Here is a 26,550-nt window from a genome sequence, read left to right as displayed (position 1 = left end):
GGGCAGGGGGAGGGGAGGGAGAGGAAGGGGATAAGGATGAGCAGTAGTAATTTTTTTTATATGAGATAAACAAAAATATTAACCTAAATTAATGAACAACATAAATAAAACTCACTGAAATATTTTTTAATTCAAAGCATCGTATGTTTACAAAATTATAATTTCACCTGTTAGTTATATTACCTATAATTATCATTTCACCTGCTTTACAGTCTGAAACACATAATTGTTATTTTCTTATAATGATGAGAAAATGTTACTAAACCAAACAAATAATTCCATTTAAATTTTATTTCAAAATAAGAAAAAAATCAGAAAACAACAACACAACGAAATGAAACTTTTTTTAAACTATAAAATATATTTACAACTAGATCATTTAATGCAGATTCTTTGCCAGATGATGTTGCAACAGTGGTACATAAATTTTTTTAAAAAATATTGCACAGTATTATACAATTATGTTCAACCATATCCATTAAATAATAGTCTGATTTCATCATAATTACTTAAAGTTTTTCTGCAAACATGATCTTTAACTATTTGAAAAGTTAGAACAAAGAAATTGGCAAGAATTAGCTGATGGAAATTTAATCCACCCTAATCCAAACAAAAACAAAAAGAAACAAACAAAACAAAGCAAAAACAACTATATTTAAAGATAATCAATAATTACAACATTGAATAATAAAAAAGCATTCTAAAACACAAACAATTTTAAAAGTTTAACAAAAGCAATAACCATAAAAGTAATAATCAATTACAAAAATGGTAAGTGATTATTTTTACAATTACAAAAATAATTTACAAACTTGCAGTTACAAAAATGATAAGATAAAAAGGATAAAGAAAATTGATATTATAACCATGTTAATTTAAAAGTATAACAAAGATAATAAACAACAACAATAATTAAAAATATATCAAAGTGAAATAGAAACCTTAACTAAGAACAACAGCAACAAAAGCCCTGTAACAACAAAAAAAAAGCATAGTAACTGTATATTTGAAGAAGGAAAAAAAAAAAAAAAAAAAAAAAATCAAATGATAAATGAAATTTTAAATACTGAAACAGATGATGAAAATAATACAGAAGAACAAGTAAAAATATCAAAAACAGAAAATTTAAAACTTGATAAAAATATTAGAAATAGTAAGTAACAAATAACAAAAATAAAAAGAACTTTAAGATATAACAATAATGAAGATACTAAGAAAATGTCAGAATCTTGTGGATCTCGGCCTTATATCTCTTGATGATGAAAAATATGCCAAATAAGCACATAACTATGTCTGAATTTTAAATTTTATCTCCAATTATTTTTTGTCCAATAACCAAAATATGTTGCAAAATTACCTTTTTTTTTATTGTCCATTTTCAAGGAACATAAAAGTCAAGTATCTTATCAAACTTTGACCAGGTTTCAACAGTTATCATTAGATTGATTGTTAAAATAGAAACATTACGCTTAACTCCATTATGAAATGTCTCAAAGTGAAGATTTTCATACACTCATCATATTATGTATTTCTAATGCCACTTAAAGATATTATGTTAGTTCTTTGAGTTGGACCAGCAGTTGGAATCTGAGATAAGGGTACTCCCAGCCAAGGAAATGGAGCTTTTTTTGGTCGATTTTTTCCTCCACATACTGTAACTGTTTCAAATTTTGGAGGCCAGTGTAACTCACAGATAACAGTGCTATTGTTAACAACTGAATTAGAGATTGGAATGGCTTTTATCCGTTTTTCACGCTCAACATTGTAATTTAAAATATGATGCACTGATATACTTTACTAGCTTCACTCGATACATCTATTTTGTTCATTTTGATAATTATTGTGACAGGCATACACACAACAGTTTTTTTGGCACGATATAAAAACTTCATCTGAAATTAAAAATATATGTATATCACTTGCTTTAAACGAATTCTAAAACTCCACGCTAAAATTATCCAAGTTCGTTTGCATTACATCATGCAACAGCAACTCACAACATGTCATAAACAACATTGCATTTTCTCTTTTAAAACAAATCTAAACAAATAATTGTCTACAACCGTAAAAAAATAGGCCTGCACAAAAAATTCCAGTTGCACGACGAATAGGCCTGTAGTAAGAGGGGTGAGGGGGAGCGAGAGGGGTAAAGAAAGAGAGAGAGAGATAGTAAAATTTTTGCAAGATAAAACCCCCTCCCCTTTGGTCACGTGAATGTCGAAAATTCCTAGGTTTGTGCGGATGCAGCGTGCATAGAATGAAATTGGTACATTCACGTGGGCCGTTTCCTGGTGTGTTATTGGTTAAGGCAAACAATGAGCTTGGAAGTTCGCCTCTGCCACAAATGTCTATCCTCCCACAAGAGGTTTGTCCTAATGAGCCAATTATGGGAAATACACCTACGTTAATAGGTTTTGAAAATAGACATAAAAAGGGCTTCTGTGATACAAGTTTCAAAATCTGCAAATGCCAGGAGTAAACTGAGTAAGTTTTTGTTTTGATTTTTCGAGTTGTTTGGCTGTTTTACAGAGTTACTTTAGCTAGGTTGAATAACCGGGGGACAATAATTTTCTTTGACGTGCTAGTTTTACTTTGCAAAATTTTATTTTTTTACGTTTTATCGATTTTCTCACGGTGTTTGTGTTTGTTTTATGAAGGCGATTTGGAAATGTTGTGTTACTATTTAATAAGATAGAATTTTTAAAGTTGATAAATAAGAATGCTTCCTGCAGATCTTGAGCTTTTGCCTTCTCCCTCCCCGGTTTCTTATATAGTTGTTGTTTTTTTTTAGTCTTGAATGAAAAAAAGTTTCAAAATCTGCAAGTATCAGGAGGAAACTGTGTAAGTTTTTTGTTTTGCTTTTTTGAGTAAGTTTTTGTTTGGCTGTTTTACAGAGTTGCTTTAGCTAGCTTGAATGACCGGGGGACAAAATTGTTATTAGACATGCTGGCATCTCTTTGCAAAATTTATGTTATTTACGGTTTATCAATTTTCTCATGATGTTCGTGTTTATTTTATGAAAATGATTCGGTAATGTTGTGTTGCGTATTTAATGAAAGAGAGTTTTTAAATATAACGAATAAGAATGCCTTCTGCAGGTCTAGAGCTTTTACCATCTCTTCCTCCCCGGCTTTTTTGTAAGTTTAAAGTTTGCCTTGCGGACGCAATGTATACAAGATTTTGATACAAGTTTGTTTGTTTGTTGTTGTTTTTTTACTTTTACTATCATCGTTATGTTTATAGCGCTGAAATGAACGAAAGAGCAAGAGTATACAGTAAAAAGTATAGGAGAATCCAGTCCGAGATTACCAAGATGCTAACTTCGACTGAACCTTCTAGTGGTGATGTTGCAGTACCAGACAAACATGATCTTCACGTTGATGACGTTTTAGCTTGCAGCGAAATTGTTAGCGATGTTAGCAGTGCTGATCGATCGAAGACATCACCTCTAAACATCGAATTAGCTAGGTGGGCAGTTAAGCACAATGTATCTCGTGAGTCCTTCAATGATCTGCTTTCAGTTCTCAATAGACATGGTTATGAGCATTTACAAAAGGATGCTAGAACGTTGTTAAAGACTCCCAGACGAATCTGTACTCAAGAAATCTGCGGTGGCTCCTATACTTACTTTGGAATTCAGGAAGGTTTGATTCAACGTTTAAAAGAAATGGATGTGATTGATGTTACTGAGATTAAGTTAAATGTCAGCATAGACGGTTTGCCTTTGTTTAAATCATCGCTTGTACAAATGTGGCCTATTTTGGGCATGTTTCACTCTAATGTTTTCATTGTTGCACTATACTGTGGGAAATCTAAGCCCCATCCTGTAGATGATTTTTTGAAGGACTTTGTTCTAGAAGTCAAGCACCTCTGTGTAGCTGGTATAACCTTCAACAAAACAAACTTAAAGTTTGGTCTTGGTGTTTTTATCTGTGATGCTCCAGCTAGAGCATTTTTGAAACAAGTTGTTGTACACACCTCAAAGCACGCTTGTGAGCGTTGTGAGATTGTTGGTGAGTATGTTGCTCATCGCGTGGTGTTCAAGCCCCAAAGTTCATATCTGTTAAGGTCTAATGCTTGTTTTGATCAGCTGTTGTATTTAAATGGTCATCAAGTTGGTGTATCCCCTCTCTCAAGTTTAGGTGCATCTTTGATCAATGACTTTGTTTTAGATTACATGCATTTAGTTTGTCTAGGAGCAACAAAAAGAATTTTGACTTTTTTAGTTCAGGGTCCAAGAGTATGCAGGCTGTCAAACTTTTTAATAAGCGATGTTTCTAACAGACTGTTATCTTTAAATGGCAAGTTACCTTCTGACTTTGCTCGCCAACCACGTTCATTGTCTGAGCTAGACAGATGGAAAGCCACAGAATTCAGGCAGTTTTTACTTTATACTGGTCCTCTGGTGTTGAAAGCTGTGCTTCAAAGCGACATGTATCAACATTTTCTTTTGCTGCATGTTTCTATTTCTATTTTGTTGAGTTCTAATAGTGAGTTCAGGCGTCATTACTTATCTTATGCTAGGGACTTGCTTAACTGTTTTGTAGAAAACGCTGCAACTTTTTATGGTGAAACCTTTGTGGTTTATAACATTCACAGTTTGGTTCATCTCTCAGACGATGTTGAAAATCAAGACTGTTCACTCAATGAAATGTCCGCTTTCCCTTTTGAAAATTTTCTGCAAACATTGAAGAAACAAGTTCGAAACTGCAACAACCCAATATCACAAGTTGCAAAGCGTCAGTTTGAATTGCAAAATGTCAGAACTGTATTTAAAACTTCAAAGCGTACAAACCTGTCTGTAAGTTTTCGAGATTCTTGTTTTCTACATCAGAACTATTTTTTTGTGATTGTTGAAAATCTTGCAGATGATAACTACTTGTGCAATCGTTTAAAGGTGAAATATACTAAAAGCTTTTATACCAACCCAGTGGATTCTAAAGTCTTTGACATTGGTTTTGTTGAGAAGTTTGACGAAGTTACGGATTTGGCGACAAAATCCCGTTTTTGGCTTAATATCCATACAAAACGTCGAAATTTGGGCCAAATGTGGCCAAATTCGAATCTTTCACCGACTCCCATTGGATCCCTTGGCCCTATTTTGTTGTATCGTGTCAGACTGAGCACGAAAATGACAAAGACAATCAACAGAGAGGCTGGCAAGTACCGGATTTGGCGACAAAACCCCGTTTTTGACTCAATAACCATACAAAACGTCGAAATTTGGGCCAAATGTGGCCAAATTCGAGGCTTTCACCAACTCCCATTGGATCCCTTGGCCATATTTTGTTGTAACCTGTCAGGCTGAGCAAAAAAATGGCCAAGGGCATCAAGCAATTCAGTGGTAAGTACCGATTTTTGCGACAAATGCACAGAAATGCTTTGAATTTGCTTGTAATGTCAATTCTGTGATTATTTCGTCAAATTGGAGCCTTTCACCGATATTTTTCGGAGCCTTTGGACATATTCTGTTGTAACTTATCAGGATGAGCACGAAAATGACAAAGACAATCAACAGAGAGGCTGGCAAGTACCGGATATGGCGACAAAACCCCGTTTTTGGCTCAATTTCCATACAAAACGTCGAAATTTGGGCCAAATGTGGCCAAATTCGAGGCTTTCATCGACTCCTCTTGGATCCCTTGGCCCTATTTTGTTGTATCCTGTCAGGCTGAGCACGAAAATGACAAAGACAATCAACAGAGAGGCTGGCAAGTACCGGATATGGCGACAAAACCCCGTTTTTGGCTCAATTTCCATACAAAACGTCGAAATTTGGGCCAAATGTGGCCAAATTCGAGGCTTTCATCGACTCCTCTTGGATCCCTTGGCCCTATTTTGTTGTATCCTGTCAGGCTGAGCACGAAAATGACAAAGACAATCAACAGAGAGGCTGGCAAGTACCGGATTTTGCGACAAAACCCCGATTTTGGCTCAATTTCCATACAAAACGTCGAAATTTGGGCCAAATGTGGCCAAATTCGAGACTTTCACCGACTCCTCTTGGATCCCTTGGCCCTATTTTGTTGTATCCTGTCAGGATGAGCACGAAAATGACAAAGACAATCAACAGAGAGGCTGGCAAGTACCGGATTTGGCGACAAAACCCCGTTTTTGGCTCAATTTCCATTCAAAACGTCGAAATTTGGGCCAAATGTGGCCAAATTCGAGGCTTTCACCGACTCCCATTGGATCCCTTGGCCATATTTTGTTGTATCATGTCAGGCTGAGCAAAAAAATGGCCTAGGGCATCAAGCAATTCAGTGGTAAGTACCGATTTTTGCGACAAATGCACAGAAATGCTTAGAATTTGCTTGTAATGTCAATTCTGTGATTATTTCGTCAAATTGGAGCCTTTCACCGAGATTTCTTGGAGCCTTTGGACATATTCTGTTTTAACTGTTACGGTCCATTCTAGAACTTTCTAGATACAACAGAACATTCGAGAATCTTCCATAGAACCCTCTAGATATATAATAACGTTCCAGAATGTTCTGTATCTTTCTAGGAACTTTCTATTTTACTATAAATATTAAGTTTGTGATATTATTGTATTGTATTGGTATTACTTAATCAAAAATAAAAGCTTTACTGAAATCGAACTTTTCTTTGGATCTGTTATGAAACATAACAGATTTTTGGCGACGATGATCTCTCTATTTTCTAAAAACTACTTATGGAAGAAAAACACGGTGCTACTCTGGTAGCGATATTGGCAGAAATGCAGAAGCTGCAAGAAGCTAGTCAACGACAACTAGCCGAACAACAGCGACAAATCAAGGAGCAACAAGACGCCATTGTCAAACTGCTTGAAGCCAATGAATCAAAGGTCACTCAAGATTTTGCTGCTTTTGATTCAACAGCTGAATTATGGGTCGACTATCAGGAAAGGTTCGAAACATTCGCTAAAGCTCGGGGTATAACAAGAAATAACAAAGCTGCTTATTTTCTCAGTTGTCAAACTCCAGTCATCTACAAACAGTTGTGCAATCTTGCTAGCCAACAAGAGACTCCTTTAACAGTCAACCATCTTTCGTATGATCAAATTGCTCAATTCATGAAAGAACAATACAATCCAACCAAATTCCTTGTTCGTGAAAGATTCAAATTTTGGTCAAGCATTGGTCGAAATCAAGGTGAATCTATTCCACAACTGGTTGCTCGAATTCGACAATTGGCTGCAACATGCGACTTTGCTAACATCACAAATCCACTGGATGAAGCTCTTCGAACACATTTTATCTGCTCTATTAAAAATGAAGCAGTGCTCAAAGCTCTTTTCAAGTGCAAAAATGAAGATCTAACTTTCGCCAAGGCGGTAGAAATAGCAACCGAAACCGAGGAGGCCGCCAAGGTAGCCAAGGAAACTGCCGTTGGTCCCTCAAAGTCTCCGATGTCTCTCCCAATCAATAAGTTGGGGCAACATAAATCGGAATCCAAATCCTCAGCTCCTCGACAAAACAAATCTCAGACTGAGTCAACCGCTTGTAGAAGTTGTGGCAAATCGACCCATGAACGCAAAAATTGCCGTTTCAAGGACGCCGAATGTAATTTTTGTGGTAAAAATGGTCACATTGAAGCAGTTTGTTTCAAGAAAAAAGCTGAATCCCGAAAGACGGTCAAGCCTATATTCATTTATGGACAGACCAAAGCACTTCGCCAAGTCAACCAAATCAATGTTGATGATGAAATTACACAAAATCTCCAAATCAATGGGCATTCGATAAGATTCGAACTCGATCCTGGAGCTCCAGCCAACTTCATCACCCATACTTTATGGCAAAGTTTGGGTAAACCACATCTTCAATCGTCGGATTTACAATTCGAGTCAGCAAGCAAGCATCAACTTCCGATACTAGGGAAAGTTGAATTATCAGTTAAAGCTCCAACAACCTGTTGCAAGATCTGGTTCCACGTAACTTCTGTTCCTGGACTAAATCTTATTGGCCGATCGGGTATTCGACTACTTGATCTTACAGTTGATGAAAAGATTAAGAAATCATCCAAGAGTACTGTTGCTAAGGTCTTTGAGCATCTCAAACCTGACACAGATCTCCAACAAAGGTGCAGAATTCTATGTTCTGAGTTTCCAGACCTGTTTAAACCAGAATTGGGTTGTTTGAAAGACTTTGAACTTGAAATAAAATTCAAGCCTGACTACAAGCCTATCTTCTGCCGTCCAAGACCTGTACCTTTCGCTATTCAAGAAGATCTGGTTGACGCTTACGAAGCTGGTATCAAGCATGGTGTTTGGAAACGTACTCAATTCAATGACGAAGGTACACCTGTGGTTCCTATTCAAAAGACCGCGCTTCCGGGACAAACAAAACGAAAGATTCGAATTTGTGGCGACTATTCAGTCTCCATTAATACTCAGCTAGAACCTCATCGCTACCCAATGCCGTTGCCAGAAGACCTGTTGCGTAAACTGCGTGGCGGTTATGGATACACAAAAATTGACCTGGCTGACGCTTATAATCAAATTCGTTTGGGTCCAATTTCTCAGAGACGACTGGCTCTCAGTACACATACTGGTGTACTTCTTCAGCTACGTCTTCCATTTGGAATCACTTCAGCACCGGGGTACTTTCAAGAGACAATGAATAAATTAACAAGTGATCTACCTGGTGTAGCTGTCTATCTCGATGATATTCTCGTCAGTGGCAACAACGCAGCCGATCACATTTCCAACTTGCGTGGTCTTCTACAACGACTAAGCAAAAACGGACTACGCTGTCGTCTAGAAAAATGTATTTTCGCTAGTCCTTCGATTGAATATCTTGGTCATATAATATCTTCGGAAGGTATTGCTAAAGGTAACAAAGTTGATGCTGTTTTGGCTATGCCAGTTCCTAAGGACGTTAATACGCTGCGATCATTTCTTGGTCAAGTACAGTTTTACGGCAAATTTCTTCCTCCAAATTTGTCTATGACATTAGACCCGCTCTATCGTCTAATTAAGAAAGATGTGCCATGGCAGTGGACATCCGAACAACAGTCAGCTTTTGAAGCTGTGAAACAGTTGTTATCATCTGATTCAGTTCTTACTCACTTCGATCCTTCGAAACCGTTAGGAATGGCAACAGACGCTTCAGAAGTTGGTATTGGTGCCATATTGTTTCATCGATTGGCAGATGGCTCTGAACGTCCAATTGCAAATGTATCGAAGATTTTGACTGATTGTCAACGTCGCTACAGTCAAATTCACAAAGAAGCATTGGCAATAATTTTTGGTTTGAAAAAGTTTCATCAATTTCTTTTTGGTCGTCGTTTTACCATCGTTACTGATCATAAACCACTACTGGCTCTGTTTGGTCCAACAAAGGCTACTCCAGCTATGGCAGCAAATAGACTGGCTCGATGGGCTTTAATTCTTAGCCAATACAATTACGAAATCGAGTTTCGTAAGACAGCTGAACACGGTGACGCTGACGCGCTCAGTCGATTACCGGTTGACCATGATCGCATTTTCGATGGGGAGGAAAGTAGTGAAGAAAATTTAATGATTTGTGCGATGAAAACCGTTAGTCGTCAAATCAATATGCATGATCCGAATATCCTGGTCCGCGAGTCGAGCAAAGATCCTGTCATCGCTGCAGTTATTCGCAATGTTCGAGATGGTTGGGTCGAATCCGACAATAATGACGAAATACGGGAATTCCAAAAACTTTCCGAAGCTCTCTCAGTTTCAGGCAAATGCTTGTTCTATGGTCCACGTGTTGTCATCCCCAAAACTCTTCAAGATCAAGTCTTGAAGATACTGCACCTAGGTCATTTCGGCATTCAACGAATGAAACAACTCGCACGATCTGCCGTATATTGGCCAGGCATTGATTCAGCTATCACTAATCTAGCACACCAGTGTACTACCTGTGCGGAAAATCAGAACCTTCCATCAAAACCAGCAGTCCATCCATGGATGCTACCAGAACGCCCTTGGAGTCGTCTACATCTTGATCATGCAATCAATTTCATGGGTACTAATTGGCTTATCATGATTGATGCTCTATCTAAATATCCATGTATTCATCCTACGTCTTCTATTAGTGCCAAATCTACCATTGATTTACTGGAAGAAGATTTTGCACACTTCGGTTATCCACATGCTCTAGTTACCGATAACTATTCCTCATTCACTTCTCAGGAATTTCTAGAATGGTGTAATAGTCGAGGTATTGTCCTGCTCAAAGGTGCTCCATATCACCCCGCCACAAATGGTGCTGCCGAACGACTACACTGTTACGGAAAAAGGTGTCCGTGTCTGAAAAAAAAGGTGTTAGCGTAAAAAGGTGTTGATTATACGAACACGAACACCTATATTGGTGTTTATGTTAACGTAATAGGTGTTGAAGACAAAAAAATACAAACTGTTTAGAAAGTAGGTGTTAGCGTTAAAAAAAAAGGTGTTCACGTAAAAAGGTGTCGACGTCGACACCTTTTTAAACATAAAGCTTTAAAAATAAATTCCTAGGGCGAACGAAGAAAAAGCTTATTTTGGAATAAAATTTTTGTCATTTGTCGCGAAAAATATTTGCAATGGCTTTTCCTTGTGTCAAGTGTTCATTTAGATGCAAATCCGTTGGCAATTTGCTATCTCACTACCATCGAATCCATTATGGACAAAAGTACTTTAACTTTTCATCATTAACATAAAATATATACACACATGCACATACACGTAAAAATTAAAAAGTTATTACCTAATTGAAAGTTATATATATATATATATATATATATATATATATATATATATATATATATATATATATATATATATATATATATATATATATATATATATATATATATATATATATATATTAGGGTGGGTCGAATTTTTTTATCTTTCCTGTACATGAATAAAAAGTTGTCTTGGCATCAGTACAGTATGAAAATAATATTTAAAGATTTTTTATGAAACGTTTAGGGGTCCCAACTTTTGATTAAAGCCTTACCTTATTTGATGTATTTTAACCATTTCCTTGGTACAGTCTAAATACGTACCAACTATAAATCATGGACTAAAATGCGTTGGCAAATGGTTTAGCACCTAACTACAAGTGCTAAAAAAGAAATGGAATAAATTTTATAACGTTATTTACATGTGACGTCACCAACATTAGCAACAAACCATGTGCTGGATTTTTTAGAAACAAGCAAAATATCTAATATATTATTTTGTAATTTTATTTTCTTCTTTGCAATAATAGATCTATAGTAAAATTCAAGTAGGCTAATATAGATGTATACTACAGTAGGCTATAGTTTAGACTGTAGAAAGATCACTTCGTTTAACATGTAGGCCTATTTATGAGAGGGCTAAACATATTATAGTCTGTATAAATATTGGAATATTTATTGACTAAATTCTTATGAAAAATTGTTTTAACAGCTTTTATTTATTGTAACCATAACTTGTTGTAGTTTTTTTTATTATTTTAGACAAATATATTAAATATCCATATTTATGTGTACACGAAGTGCAACTAAACATCCATTGTTTGGACAGTTAGTTGATCTTCCTGAAAATCAAATCCCATCATATGAAGACGTTATTAAGGCGTTCTATTATAATCAGAAAACAGTATTAGAAATTAGCTTGCAAGAAAGATATTCAATTTTAGCAGACAGAGTGAAATGTATTTATTCAAAAGCAAGTATTCCCACAATAGAAGTGAATAGCACAATCATTAGGGTTAGAAGACTTATGGATAAAGTACATACACTTGAAAAATATTCAGATGCAAAAAGAACATCAGACACGTTCACTGAAAAGTTGAATTCTTTTCAGCAGTTATTTGACATTTGTACCTGCAAATGCTTTGATTCGGGCATTAGAGATAGGAACTTATGCACGTGCCCACTGCCAAATAAAATTCCATTGATAGAGTGGGATTTCTGGGTTGACCAGAAAACTGTTAGAAATATGATAATTGGTGGAGTAGACAAAGAAACGACAGCAACACTGGAAAAGAGACAAAAACGCAAGTTTATGAAATTAGTGTGTGATGAAGCACAGTCAAAAGAGGTTGAATATGAAACTGAGAAAGATATTGATGAGGATGAGCGTAACACATCTGAAAGTAATTATACATCAGAGGAAGAGACAGTATCAGTGCAGAACAGAAACAAGTACAAGGAATTATGTAAAGCAGTTGATCGATGCAAAATTAGCAACAGAGATACATGTCTTATTGTTAATGCTGTTTTAAAAGACCTCAGTATGTTGTCTTCAGCAACAATTCTTGATCCTTCAAAGCTACGTCGACAAAGGAATTTCTTGAGAGATACTCTGGTTGAAGAACATATGCAGAGCAATAAGGAATTTTGCTGTATAGGCTTTGATGGAAAACAAGACGCTACATTAGTTGAGAGTTTTGGTTGTAGAAGAAGTAAAAAAGAAGAACACTATAGTATTGTCTCGTATCCAGGAAACATATACATCGATCATGTAGTTCCTGAAAGTAGTAAAGCTGCTGATATAACAAAGGAGTTAATGTCAGTTATTATAGAGACAAACTCCGTAGAAAGCATTCAAGGTGTTGTGTGTGATGGCACAAATAATAATACAGGTAAAAGCAACGGAATCATAAGAAAATTGGAGGAGAACTTAGGTAGACCATTACAGTGGTTGGTATGCCTTCTACACTGTAACGAGCTGCCATTTAGAAGGTTTTTGGCAGGCGTGGATTTTGCTCGAACTACAGGACCTTCCACATCGACAGGTACAATTAGCTCAGCTCTAGAATATGATCCGAATGAATTGCCTGTCGTTAATTATTTGCCCATTACTGGTAAGGTGACTGATTGTGATGAAGCTGTCAAGAAGGATCTTAGCACAGACCAACTGTACTTTTTGAAAGCATGTCTAGCAGTACAGCGTGGACGTCAGGCTTCTACAGACATTGATTTCCTCGAGAAGAGTTTACCTGGAAATATAAGTCATGCTCGGTGGTTGACGAAAGCGAACAGGATTTTGCGTCTCTACATGTCTAGAGAGGTGGCATCTGAACCTCTCAGAAGAGTAACGCATTTCATTTTGAACTTTTACGGACCCTCTTGGTTCAAAATCAAATCAAATTCTTCTTGCCAAAATGGTGCTAACAACTTCTTTTACTTAGTTCAGTTGTTTCAGGAACTTGATGCATTAGATCAGGCTTTGGTTCGTCCTGTTCTCGAAAATAACTGCTACTTTGCACATGCTGAAAACATTCTGTTAGCTGCAGTTAGTGATAGTGATATGGAAGTCCGTCGTTTTTCAGTAGAACAAATAATAAGAGCAAGAGAGAAGCAGACTAATAGTAACATACCGGTTCGCGTCTTTGATAAGAAGGATATAACATTAAATTTGGCTGCGACATCGTTCATTAACATGATTGACTGGGACCAGAGTAATGTTACATCTCCTCCAATGCTATCACACCTTTTAAATGATCAACTTACTTACACACATCCAATACTACTGCCCGATGTTCCATGTCATTCACAGGCAGTAGAGAGAACAATTAAAGACGTTAGCGCTGCGAGCTGTAAAGTTTATGGGAGAAAGTCCCGTCATGGCATGGTGTTACAGAGTAAGAAATCCAGATTAGAGATACCAAAAATAGACAGCAAGAAAGATTTTATTAACAGTTAGGTTAAACAACTTTGTATTGTTGCTGTTTAACATTGATTCGTTACAGTTTACATTATTTTTAATTTGTAATACATTGCAATACATTACACTAACATTAGGTATTTATGTAGTCTTTCTAGTCAGAGTTGGGACCTGTAGACACTGTCCATAAAATAAAAAGTGAGGTTTTTTCAAACGAGTACATCAAAAAGCAACTTTTTAGACATGTACAGGATCTCCAACTTAATATTTTTTACATTTCGACCCACCTTAATATATATATATATATATATATATATATATATATATATATATATATATATATATATATATATATATATATATATATATGTAAGTTACAAACTTTTATACATTCAACTGTCAAACATTAATTATAACATTTTAATTTTTGTAATATTTTTTAGAATACCGTGCCATTTTTGTTCTGCTGAATTTAAAAACTATGTAGTTGCTAAAAATCATGTTTATAGAAGGCATCAAGATGAACGACAAAATAATATTTTACAGAATCAGATTGAATCACCTATTCAATTGGATTTGCCAGTTTGTATTGATACAAAGTTATGTGACAAAAATGCAGACCAGTCCACTGATATATTTGACATGTTTGATGAAATAAAAAAGTTTTTTATGATAACTATGAATTATCATTTGGTTTCTGAAAATACATCAAAAAAGTTACTTTTACTACACAGTGATTCAGTTAAAGCTATATTGGGTGACGTATGTAGCTCATTTAAAAGTTTTTTGCAACAGGCTGGCATATCAATTCACAACCCATATGCCCAATCTTTCTTGTATAAACTTCAAAGAGACAACAGTATTGATTTGTGTTTATCACATTGTATGAGTCCAGATAAGTTTGATAGTTATTTAGGTAAATTGGGTCATGTAAAAGCAGTGAAAGTTACTGTTGGTGAGGATTTTTTTTATCATGTGCCTCTAGGAGAAAACCTAAAAAGTATTCTTAAGGGTCAAATAATTTTGCACCCGGACTCTTTATCTTTTTCAAAATCAAACTACTTTCAAAGTTCTATCCTGCCATTTTCAGATCCAGCCAAAACAGTATACATTGGTTTGTATTCTGATGAGTTAGAGGTATGTAACCCAATAGGTACCAGCAGGGGTATACATAAAATATCAGTCATTTATTTTTCTATTTTAAACCAAAACAATAATGGATCTAAAATGAGCAACTATCATTTAGCTTCATTGTGCAATTTTAAAGTGGTTAAAAAAATTACACTCAATGAGTTTTTTAAGCCAATTATTGATGACTTGTTCAACTTATTATTTAATACATTTTTTGTAAATGATGAAGAATATCATGTTATTGCATGTTTTATGGCTGCTGACAATTTAACAGCTCATCCGCTTCTTGGTTTGCAATCACATTTTCATAGTGGATACATATGTAGACATTGTTACTTCTGTGTTAGACAGGAAAACACAAATGTATTTCAAAGAACTCATGAATCTTATATTGTTGATAGTACAAAACAACAACATGGATGTTTGGAGTTATCTCCGTTTTTACACTTACCGTATGTATTTTTACCTGCATTTTTCCCAAGTGATTTCATGCATGGTTTTTTGGAAGGAATAAGCCATGTTGTAATTTCAACATTTTTGAATCACTACATGGCCAAGCGAAAACTAACATTGATTGGTATGAATTTATTGCTAAGAGATGTAAAATTGCCAGTGAATTTAATATTGACGTCAACTTATATGACATCAAAGCTGGCACTTACTGCTAGTGAAATGCTAACCATTTCATTGTGTTTGCCATTGTTTCTTTTTGATAATTTCAATGATGAAGATGCACCTTATTGGGATATGATGATTATCCATTGTGAAATTTTATTGATTTTAAATAGCCGTTGTAATGAACATATTGAATCGTTGTATTTTCTTATTCCACAACTTATTAACTATATCAAAACATTATATAATGGCACAAGAGTAGCAGCAAAGCTTCATTTCATCACTCACTATCCTGACCTTTCAAGCTACATGGGAACAATGAAAACTTTCTGGTGCATGCGTTTTGAACAACGGCATCAGATTTTTAAAAAGCTAGCTAGAGTTTGTCATCAATTCAAAAACCCTATATATTCATTTTCAAAAAGATTTCAAATGCATGAAACTTGTAGACGTCTTCTTGAAAGGACTGATGATATTGTTCCAGGTAAGCTGCTATCATAATAATTGATGAATCACATATTTGTTTATTTTCATGCAATATAATACAAATATTTTATTTTTCAGGATCTATCTCATATGCAAAGATATCTCTTCGTCATGCTCAAGAAGTACTTCTTGAACCGTTTAAACCATATTTGAACACAATTTTTCATACAGAAAAATTAACAGTCCAGGGAAAACAGTTGACAGTATCTTCTTATTTGATTCTAAGCGAAGAAAAAGCTGTTAAAATAAATTATTTGATGTCTATTAACAATGTTTGGTATGCAATGTGCCAAGAAATAGCAATATCATTTTTTCCTTTGGTTAACTCATATGTTGTAGAGCATCATAAAAACTCATTTTCTTTACATGACATTTTTTCTCTTAAATCAAGTGCATCTAAATCTGTTGAAATAAAAGAAAAAGAGTTTATTGTCCGATTATTTATCATATGAATATTTTTCATGAGTTGTTATTTCTGCCTTTTATGTTTATAATTTATTTAATTCAAAATTAAACAAAACTAGTAACTATGTATTGTCACTTTTTTTCTTTGGGCCCTTGAAAAAACCCAGGGCCCTGGCAAACTTCTGCATCCTCCCTATTACCCTCTTATAAAGCCAGCAGGTAGGTCAGGATGTTTATATCTTATATTAATGATAATTAATATTAATGATAGTATTAATTTTATACTAATTTAATACTAATTAGTTAATTATATACTAATAAAAAAATAATTTACTTTTTGTGTTATATATTATCATTGATATTTGCAGATGCAATCAATTAATGTACAAAAAGGTGACACAATTAAAGTTATTCTATACACATCATATTCTGATTTGCTGTCAAAATGTGGCAATAAGTTCCCATGTTCGTCCAGTAATTTGCTACAATTGTATGATGGTTCTGGTGCAGAAATAGATGATGGAGAAACCCTCGATTTTTTAGTTAAAAATAATAATTTGAAACTAGTTTTTTTGGAACGTCAAGTGTCAAGTTTAGCATTAAATAAATCATCAGAAGAAGTTGTGGGAAATGAAAGTATTTCTTTAAAACAATGGCCAGGTTTGAAATTTGAAATCCCAACAGATGCAATTGTGGAAGCAAGACTTACATGTGGGATACCTGATGCCAAATCAATAGTAGCAGATGGTCAATTTATGAACCACTGGGTTGGGATCATTTTTCATAAAGTATTGGAATATGTTGATCAACAAAATCCGTGTGTTTTTAGTTCTATTATATAGATTTTTTTATCTAAATATTTTAACTCTAAGTTCTTAAACTAAATTAGTTATTTTTAATATCATAGATATATAAATGGAATTCAGTGAAATGAGCTGGTGATGGTTATTCAAGAAAAGTATCCAGAGTTCAAAGCTGTTCAATATTCAGTGAGTTAATCTGTGGTGTAGTGGTTGAATTAAATAAATTAAATTATAATATTTTGTTGTTTAAAAATATTTTATCCTTGCTGAAAAAATGTAAAGTTTTATTATAACTATTATAAAAAATTTTTATTACAGTCGTGTTATGATTTTTAAATAAATTGAGTAAATCTAAAAAACTTAACATGTGATTTTTAATATATTATGAATAAAATTTTAATAAAATTATAAATTATAAATTGAATTATAAATTATTAAGTTTTTTATATTTTAATATCGTTTTAAGTAATAATGGAAACTACACAAAACAATACACGATTAAATTGACTAGAAAAGAAAAACGTTAATTTATTTTTTTTACTACTAGAAATGCTTCCACCAAAGAATTATTGACAGGTTCAAAAATTATAGAAGAAAAATGAATTGTGCTTCTGTCATTGAAAAGCGAAAGAAATATGCAAAAGCTACTGTGTCAAAGGCAATGAAGAGGTTTTTTTTTATATAAATATACTTGATTATTATGTATTTGATATATTTTTATGTAATTGATATATTTTTATTGCAGTGTTTCCACTCCTCCTTAAAAATCTTTAAAAAATTAAAACCTAATTAAACTAAATATCTATAAAAAGATGAAAAGTTTGTCAGTTTTCATTAATTTCTCCTGATTTTCTTTGTTTACTTTCAAAGCAAGATTAAGAAGAAAATAATGGAAAATATATTCCGGATTTTTCCAGATATTTTATGCAATCAGTTTTCCGGATTTTTAAAATGTGATATGGATGATCAATGCTTGTTCAATTTAATAGTTTTTTTTTATTTTATGATCATATTATATATTTCTATTGTGTCCTAATCTATTTTAGAACAGTAAGTGACAGTGATATCAATGAACCATTAAGACTTATAAGCAATGTTAATGAAGTATCAGACGTTGTAAATGAGGCATATGTAAGTTTACAATTATCTATTTGCTCCCAATCTTTTTAAATTGCAATTCCTAGATTGTCACAAAAAATTGGGTACCACATATTAGCTTTATATCTGTTTTATAAATTAACATATTTTTGATTGTATAAATGTTTATTACATATTTTAATAAAACACTTTAGCTTGTTACAATTTCAAACAATGTTCAAACCTCACTTGAACAAGAGGTTGTAATGGAAACAACTTTCATGCAACGTAATAATGCACGAGAAACTGTTGGATTTTTGAAAGAGTTAGAATTATTTAAGTCCTACTTTTTATCAGCTGAAAATGTAAGAATTTCTTTACCTAATTTGTTTTTGACGTTTTTCTATCTATTTGAAAACAAAGATAATGTGTAAAAAGTAATGATTTTCTCCTTAGTTGTCCTTATTTATTAATGAAAATTTTCCTGTTCAGGGTTAAATCTTCTTAAAAATTGGGGAAATTTCACCTTAAATCTCCTTAAAATCCTTATTGGTATCCTCATTTTTTTTTTTTTTTTTGATTAACATCAAAAATAACTTTGTTTGATCTATTTGATTTATTTATTTATAGAATATGATTCGTCTTCACTATGAAAATGGAGATTTTGCAGTTACAGTTGATAAATTTTCTATTCCCTGTGCAAACTTAATTGAAGTTCTTCTTGTCGGCACTTCTTTGAGTGTAGCGTTTAATTTAATACATTGCAAAAAACAAGAGGCAGTTTTTGAAATATTAGAAATAATTATGCAAATTAGAAAAATGAGTAACATCAAAATTGTAAAATCTATTTTGTTACTTTTATAATGACTTTGTTAAAATGGTTTAAATATATTTTTGGTTTTATCTTTAACATTTTATGTTAATAATTTTATGTTTTTGTAACATTTTTTGTTATATAAGTTGTTCTAAGTTTAATTTTTTTTGTCACATTCACATATTTTGTGTTTGTAAATTATTTATAAAATAAATAGCTGATTATATTTAATTGATTATAAGGCTTCGATTCTTAGTTCTAATTCAACTGAGTATAATCAGCTGTATTACAACTCGTCAGAGTCTTAAAATTAGTTAATAAATCATACAAATAAAAACAACTGATTGTAAGGCACCATATAGTTAAGGAAAAATAAAACTATTAAAGAAATTATAAAAAATTAAAGTTTGTTTGTATAAACTTTTGCCTATTTAAAGGATCTTTGATTTGAAATGATATGAAAAAGTTTTCAAAAACCTTTCAGGAACCTATTTGATAAATGCAGTGTTAGATATTATTATACATTGTATATAAATGTATTTGTGTGATTTTTTTATTTTGTATATTAATTGTTTTATGGAGATCTTATTTGTTCTCAAACGATTTTTGTTTAGTTTATTCAGGGGTACAATAAATAGAAAACAACAATGGGTTGAACAAAAGATTGAACTTCCGACTGAAAATATTTAAGAGAAAGAACTCTCTATTGAGAATTCTTTCTCATCATCTGCAGATGGAAAAAGTAAAGTTAATGAAAAGGTAACATTACGTAGTTTTTCTTTTATGAAATGAACTAAAAATGAAATACAGTAGGAATGTCTTAGTAATTATTATTATTATATTTTTTCAATGATAAATTATAAAACTTTTTGCTCGTTTTTAGATAATCATTCATCAAATGTCTGGAGAGCAGATATCTGTTATACCATTTTAATGCAAGTTCTGTTAGTCAGCATGACAACCGTTTAGTTGCAAAAACTGGTGAAGTCGAGTATATTTTCAAAGTTAAAAAAAACAACTTAAAAAACAACTTAAAAAACTTGTATTAAAATTTTATTTCAAATATATGAATTTGTTTTTTACTGATAATTTTTATTTGTTATAAAATATGCTTGCATATTTAAAGTCTTAATGTGTATATAATATAAAATGAAAGGTTGTTTTATAAAACATATATTATTAGCGCTCATGGAACTTTTTTTTCATAAAACTAAATTGCAAATTTTTTTGTTAAAACATGCTAATTATGAGTAAACAGAAAGGTTAAGAAGATCATGTTTACTTTTAAATAATTAAATATGTGCGTCATAAACGCGTTGTAATTGCATGAACACCTATTAAACATGAGCACCTTTATTTGCATCGACACCTTTTAACAGCAACGCCTATTAGGTGTTAATGTAACAAGAACACCTTTTTTTACATCAACACCTTTTAACGGCAACACCTAATAGGTGTTCATATAGTATCACGCATCAGCACCTTTTTTCTTTTACATGAACACCTTTTTCCGTAACAGTGTAGTTCAAACTTTCAAAAAAGCCATGAAGAAATCAAACCTACCTCCTAAGAATGCTCTTCAGGAATTTCTCATGGTCTACCGCCGAACTCCTTTAGCAAATGGATCGTCCCCTAGCGAATTACTCAATGGCAGACAAATTCGGGCGCAAATCGATCTGCTTTTGCCATCCCCTGTTCATTTACAACAATCAAAGCAATCTATGGACTCTTCCAAAGTTGTAAAATATTCAGTGGGAGACTTGGTTTATGCCAGATATTTTAGCTCAAGTAATGATTACAACTCAAAATGGATTACGGCTATTGTCACTGAAGTATGCGGTCCTCGATCTGTCATAGTGAAGACAGAGCCTGATGGTCTAGTCTGCCATCGTCATATTGAACAACTCAGGCATCGCTACAACTCCGGGGAGGTGGAGGAGTCAATAATAGTACAGCCCGATTTGTTGTCGTGTGAGCCGACTGGTTAAGATAAAAAAAAAAAAAAAAAAAAAAAAAAAAAACAAGTCAAAACAAGACGATCTAGTAGATGCCTATCAAAGAATAATCAAAACGCTTGCTCTCCGTAAAACCAAGCTGGCGAGGAGATGTTACGGTCCATTCTAGAACTTTCTAGATACAACAGAACATTCGAGAATCTTCCATAGAACCCTCTAGATATATAATAACGTTCCAGAATGTTCTGTATCATTCTAGGAACTTTCTATTTTACTATAAATATTAAGTTTGTGATATTATTGTATTGTATTGGTATTACTGAATCAAAAATAAAAGCTTTACTGAAATCGAACTTTTCTTTGGATCTGTTAAGAAACATAACAGTAACCTATCAGGCTGAGCACGAAAATGACAAAAACAATCAACAGAGAGGCTGGCAAGTACCGGATTTGGCGACAAAACCCCGATTTTGGCTCAATTTCCATACAAAACGTCGAAATTTGGGCCAAATGTGGCCGAATTCAAAGCTTTCACCGACTCCCATTGGATCCCTTGGCCATATTTTGTTGTATCCTGTCAGGCTGAGCACGAAAATGACAAAGACAATCAACAGAGAGGCTGGCAAGTTTCTGATTTGGAGACAAAACCCCGTTTTTGACTCAATTTCCATACAAAACGTCGAAATTTGGGCCAAATGTGGCCAAACTCGAGGCTTTCACCGACTCCCATTGGATCCTTTGGCCATATTTTGTTGTATCCTGTCAGGCTGAGCAAAAAAATGGCCAAGGGCATCAAGCAATTCAGTGGTAAGTACCGATTTTTGCGACAAATGCACAGAAATGCTTAGAATTTGCTTGTAATGTCAATTCTGTGATTATTTCGTCAAATTGGAGCCTTTCACCGAGATTTCTTGGAGCCTTTGGACATATTCTGTTGTAACCTATCAGGCTGAGCACGAAAATGACAAAGACAATCAACAGATAGGCTTGCAAGTACCGGATTTGGCGACAAAACCCCGTTTTTGGCTCAATTTCCATACAAAACGTCGAAATTTGGGCCAAATGTGGCCAATTTCGAGGCTTTCACCGACTCTTCTTGGATCCCTTGGCCCTATTTTGTTGTATCCTGTCAGGTTGAGCACGAAAATAACAAAGACAATCAACAGAGAGGGCACAGCCAAATGTGCCCCAATTGAAATACGCGGCCATGTTCTGGTTGGTTCCCAATGTATTTTTAATATGTGTTTCAGTTTTAAACCCGATAAGGTCTCTTACGGTATTAATGTACGGAATTTGATATGGACCCCTTCGGGATGCCCTTCGGTCTTACCTATATCGGCTCCATATGGAAACCTCGGCCATGATCTGGCAGAATACTCTTTGTCTTCCCATATGGGGCCCAGTTGCGGACCCGTGTGGGCCCCGTTCTTGATCCGTCCGACAAATTGTCTGGGAGTAATAATGATTACATTAATATTAATATTAATAATAATACTCGTAATGATAGGAATAACAATATTAATAATAATAATAATAATACTAATAATAATAATACTAATAATAATAATACTAATAATAATAATAATAATAATAATAATAATAATAATAATAATAATAATAATAATAATAATAATAATAATAATAATAATAATAATAATAATAATAATAATAATAATAATAATAATAATAATAATAATAATAATAATAATAATAATAATAGTAATAATAATAGTAATAATAATAATAATAATAATATTAATAATAATAATAATAATAATATTAATAATAATAATAATAATAATAATAATAATAATAATAATAATAACAATAATAATAATAATGTTAATAATAATAATAATATTAATAATAATAATAACAATAATAATAATTATAATTATAATAATAATAATTATTATTATTATAATAATAATAATAATTATAATAATAATAGTATAAATAATAATAATAATAATAATAATAATAATAATAATAATAATAATAATAATAATAATAATAATAATTATAATAATAATAATAATAATAATAATAATAATAATAATAATAATAATAATAATAATAATAACAATAACAATAATATTAATTATAATTATAATAATAATAATAATAATAATAATAATAATAATAATAATAATAGTATAAATAATAATAATAATAATAATAATAATAATAATAATAATAATAATAATAATAATAATAATAATAATAATAATAATAATAACAATAATAATAATAATGTTAATAATAATAATAATATTAATAATAATAATAACAATAATAATAATTATAATTATAATAATAATAATTATTATAATAATAATAGTATAAATAATAATAATAATAATAATAATAATAATAATAATAATAATAATAATAATAATAATAATAATAATAATAATAATTATAATAATAATAATAATAATAATAATAATAATAATAATAATAATAATAATAATAATAATAATAATAATAATAATAATAACAATAACAATAATATTAATTATAATTATAATAATAATAATAATAATAATAATAATAATAATAATAATAATAATAATAATAATAATAATAATAGTAATAATAATAATAATAATAATAATAATAATAATAATAATAATAATAATAATAATAATAGTAATAATAATAATAATAATAATAATAATAATAATTAAAATAATAATAACAATAATAATAATTATAATAACTAGCAAAAAGCAACCCGTAATACGGGTTATGGTCGGTCTGTTAATTTATGGTGGCTGTTTTCCACAATTTAGAGTTTCGAAACCATTACTAATACCCTTTTAGAAAAACGCCTTCAAATTTAAAAAACTAAACCATCTGTGAAATTAAAATAAAAAGTATGCGGAGGTAAAATAATTTACCAATTATTTAACATTATTTGAGAAATTTAAAACTGACATCAGTGTAAGGCAGAACCATTTTCCTCGACATTACTAAGTTCAAAACAATACGCTTTTAGTTACTGGCAGAAAATAATAACACTTCATCATGCTTTAAATTGACGAAAAAAGTTAAATTTTTGTTTTATTTTTTATAACATGAACTTTAATTACAAAGAGTAATATAAAGCGAACGTTTATTATACATGAATTATTAATTTTTTGGTATCCCCTTGATACATGTTCCTTTAAAAAAGGAAATTGTCTTTAAAACGTTAAATTCACACAAGGAAATAAATTAAAAATTACTGAACATCTGACCATTACTATTTATGGCACTAATCTGACCATATTTATATATGGCCTCTTTGTTTCAACAGTTTTTAATAAACGGTAATTTGTAGGGATGCGCCGAACGTTCGGCAAAACCGAACGTTCGGCTCTTTTGCCGAACGTTCGGTTAGGCCGAACCTTAGCAAAGGTTCGGCCATTAATGCAAATTAGGAAATCATCGTACATTTACCTAAATATAAATAAAATTTAATTCATTCGTACCATAGCTACAGTTTAAATGGATAAAGTTTTTACTAAAAATATATTTTACCGATTAAACATAGAAAGACATAAGATTTTATAAATGTATTTCAATACAATTTTAGTTTAAACTTTATTATGTATTTTCAATACAGAATAAATTGGACCAAATGGAATAACAGATTTACCAAAAATTCTACTTGACTAAAATAATTTTAAAATACTCCTGCATCGATTGAGTAAAACTTTAGCTCATCAAAAAAATCTAATAATATAAAATCACCATTTACTAATCTAAAAATAACAAATAGGAATTTAAACGAAAAAGATATTATATTTAATTTAGATCTGTTAAAAGTGGTGCCTATTGCTGTGGTAAAATAAATAAATTTCACTACAGAGAAAGTTTCTTACAAGCTTGCTACTCAACTGGTTTAACTGATAAAAATATTTGAAAAAAGCAAACTTAGGGAAAAACATTATTATGGAGTTCCATAATAACGCTCCAATCAAGTATTTTGTTATTAATGTATAATTGTATTATGTAATAGTAATAACAATCACAAATAAATAATTTTAGAAAAATAAAATGTCAAAAACATGAAAATCAATTATTACTTGTTGCCCTCAAGTTACAATGTGTAAACATTAACTTTTCACCACTTTCTGGTAATAATGTGTTTCTTTTTGGTTCATAAATGTTGCCACCTGAATAAAAAGTCTTTCACTTTCAACAGAAGGAGGTGGTGCTGAAAGAAACCTTTGGGCTATTTTCTTTAAGTTTTTTAAAGAGCTTTCACAATTTTTCCACCATAAAAGAGGGCTTTCTTTTTCCATAACTAGCGGGAGTTTTAAATACTCTTCAATCTTTATGTTGATCATTTGCAGATATATTCCTCTTGATTGAATTAAACAGATTACCATAAATTTGTTTAACAATATTTTCACTAAAGTAGAATTACTGGGTATTCGGTAATTAGGGCACATCTCTTCAATTAATATTTTAAGACCAAGATCTTCTTCAATTAATTTTCTAAGACCAAGATCTTCTTGTGTATGGTTGAATATCCAACGCCATTATTTCTCCAATGCGATCGTGAATCTTGATTGCTCTAGGGTCATTAATATCCCACAACCTTTTTTTATTAATACTCCCTATTAATTTTAATTGTTTTTTATTTCCAAATCACTTGATGTAGAAACGGTCGATGTTTCAATATTTTTTTTTTTATCAGACTCATTTTCAGCCTATATATACTCTACAAGGTGCTTTTTTTGTAAATGGCGCCTAATTGCACTAATGGTAAATGTTTTTGGACAACTCCCACCTCTGGAGAGTATTGCTTTGCATAGTAGGCAGATAGAAAAAAGAATGTCTTTTTTAGAAGCTTCAAAATATTTTCACACACTACTTTTATAAGACATTTTTTCAGAAGACATTGTTTTATACTTTTACAAGATTAAAATATTATTACTAAATTATAAAAATGAAGTTCAACCAAAAATAAAGTAAAGGATTTTAAATTTAAACTGTGTAAATTTGTTTTAAAATAATGTTACATATAATGTTATTTTATCCTATGCGTTCTGTTATACATTTATTTATATTCCCTAACTGTAATTGTATTATCTTTTTAAATAAAAAATCGTTAAGATTTTTTTTTACACTACAAATAAAAATGTTAGCATTTATTTTCTTTTATCCAATTAATCATCCAATAATAAATTAGCTTTTCAAAGGTACTATATAAGTTTTCAAACAAAATTTCATAATAACAATCGTTTAAGTAATATTTTAACAATAGCTCGGTTGCTGAGTCGTTCGGTGTTCGGCAAAGATACATGGCCGAACGTTCGGATTCGGTGTTCGGCGAAAAATTTTGGTTCGGCGCATCCCTAGTAATTTGCTACCATTTACTAAAAATTCCTTTTGTTACTCGAAACTCAATTTTCTTAAATATTTTGACACTAATAAAGGACCTCCCTACCCCGTTTTTGCCTTAATGGTGGTCAGGAGAATAGAGCTATTTTTATTAAGAGTAATCAAGTTTTTGATGAAGACCTTTTACCAGAATAATAAAATGTGAAACAATGATTTAAGAATCTAACATATATAATAATTTTTTCTTTCCTCAAAATCAAGCTAGTTCATTAGTTAAACACCTTATAAAATTTAAGTAACTCGATATTTGACAAATGCGCAAAACTACAA

The 26,550-nt window shown here is 31.8% G+C and overlaps 3 protein-coding genes across 7 annotated transcripts; all 3 read left to right on the top strand.

Annotated features, from left to right (window-relative positions):
- The first annotated feature begins 2,256 nt into the window (after window positions 1-2,256).
- Window positions 2,257-6,624, top strand: LOC149881124 (uncharacterized). Its single transcript, XM_090067938.1, has 4 exons — window positions 2,257-2,484; window positions 2,792-2,841; window positions 3,244-5,003; window positions 6,587-6,624. Exons 2-4 carry the CDS (start codon window positions 2,798-2,800, stop codon window positions 6,622-6,624), a joined length of 1,842 nt encoding a protein of 613 aa, XP_089924064.1. The 5' UTR covers window positions 2,257-2,484; window positions 2,792-2,797.
- Window positions 6,625-10,307: 3,683 nt separating this feature from the next.
- LOC149881123 (uncharacterized) lies at window positions 10,308-16,359 on the top strand. 2 transcript variants are annotated; one of them, XM_090069402.1, is made up of 3 exons: window positions 10,308-10,625; window positions 14,041-15,827; window positions 15,908-16,359. In XM_090069402.1, the coding sequence occupies exons 1-3, from the start codon at window positions 10,537-10,539 to the stop codon at window positions 16,279-16,281; spliced, it is 2,250 nt and encodes a 749-aa protein (XP_089925528.1). In that variant the 5' UTR covers window positions 10,308-10,536; the 3' UTR covers window positions 16,282-16,359. The 2 variants fall into 2 exon arrangements, 1 of the variants encoding a protein (XP_089925528.1); XR_016445818.1 differs by lacking the exon at window positions 10,308-10,625 and adding an exon at window positions 10,814-13,631.
- Window positions 16,360-16,488: 129 nt separating this feature from the next.
- On the top strand, window positions 16,489-20,010 carry LOC149881122 (uncharacterized). Of its 4 annotated transcripts, XM_090069425.1 has the most exons (8): window positions 16,489-17,051; window positions 17,142-17,223; window positions 17,585-17,706; window positions 18,084-18,168; window positions 18,330-18,479; window positions 18,607-18,666; window positions 18,745-19,687; window positions 19,812-20,010. In XM_090069425.1, exons 2-6 carry the CDS (start codon window positions 17,176-17,178, stop codon window positions 18,610-18,612), a joined length of 411 nt encoding a protein of 136 aa, XP_089925551.1. In that variant the 5' UTR covers window positions 16,489-17,051; window positions 17,142-17,175; the 3' UTR covers window positions 18,613-18,666; window positions 18,745-19,687; window positions 19,812-20,010. The 4 variants fall into 4 exon arrangements, with proteins under 4 accessions (XP_089925551.1, XP_089925549.1, XP_089925550.1 ...); XM_090069423.1 differs by lacking the exon at window positions 18,607-18,666; XM_090069424.1 differs by having other exon boundaries at window positions 18,607-19,687.
- Window positions 20,011-26,550: the final 6,540 nt, after the last annotated feature.

This window comes from Hydra viridissima, unplaced genomic scaffold (assembly GCF_058129835.1).
Source record: "Hydra viridissima isolate aposymbiotic clone 2 unplaced genomic scaffold, HvirCarnegie_v1 scaffold_12, whole genome shotgun sequence".
In the NCBI taxonomy this organism is placed as follows: Eukaryota; Metazoa; Cnidaria; class Hydrozoa; order Anthoathecata; family Hydridae; genus Hydra; species Hydra viridissima.
This window is presented reverse-complemented; position numbering and strand designations above follow the sequence as displayed.

Excerpts from the sequence above, each read along its gene's own strand:
- LOC149881122 (XM_090069423.1), top strand. The coding sequence starts at position 17,176 with ATGGTTATTCAAGAAAAGTATCCAGAGTTCAAAGCTGTTCAATATTCA. Across the intron at positions 18,169-18,329 it reads ACGTTGTAAATGAGGCATAT|CTTGTTACAATTTCAAACAA; the intron begins GTAAGTTTACAA and ends AAAACACTTTAG. Across the intron at positions 18,480-18,744 it reads ACTTTTTATCAGCTGAAAAT|AATATGATTCGTCTTCACTA; the intron begins GTAAGAATTTCT and ends ATTTATTTATAG.
- LOC149881124 (XM_090067938.1), top strand. The coding sequence starts at position 2,798 with ATGAAAAAAAGTTTCAAAATCTGCAAGTATCAGGAGGAAACTGT. Across the intron at positions 2,842-3,243 it reads AAGTATCAGGAGGAAACTGT|CGCTGAAATGAACGAAAGAG; the intron begins GTAAGTTTTTTG and ends TTATGTTTATAG. Across the intron at positions 5,004-6,586 it reads GGATTTGGCGACAAAATCCC|CTTTACTGAAATCGAACTTT; the intron begins GTTTTTGGCTTA and ends CAAAAATAAAAG.
- LOC149881123 (XM_090069402.1), top strand. The coding sequence starts at position 10,537 with ATGGCTTTTCCTTGTGTCAAGTGTTCATTTAGATGCAAATCCGTTGGC. Across the intron at positions 10,626-14,040 it reads CGAATCCATTATGGACAAAA|AATACCGTGCCATTTTTGTT; the intron begins GTACTTTAACTT and ends AATATTTTTTAG. Across the intron at positions 15,828-15,907 it reads GACTGATGATATTGTTCCAG|GATCTATCTCATATGCAAAG; the intron begins GTAAGCTGCTAT and ends TTTATTTTTCAG.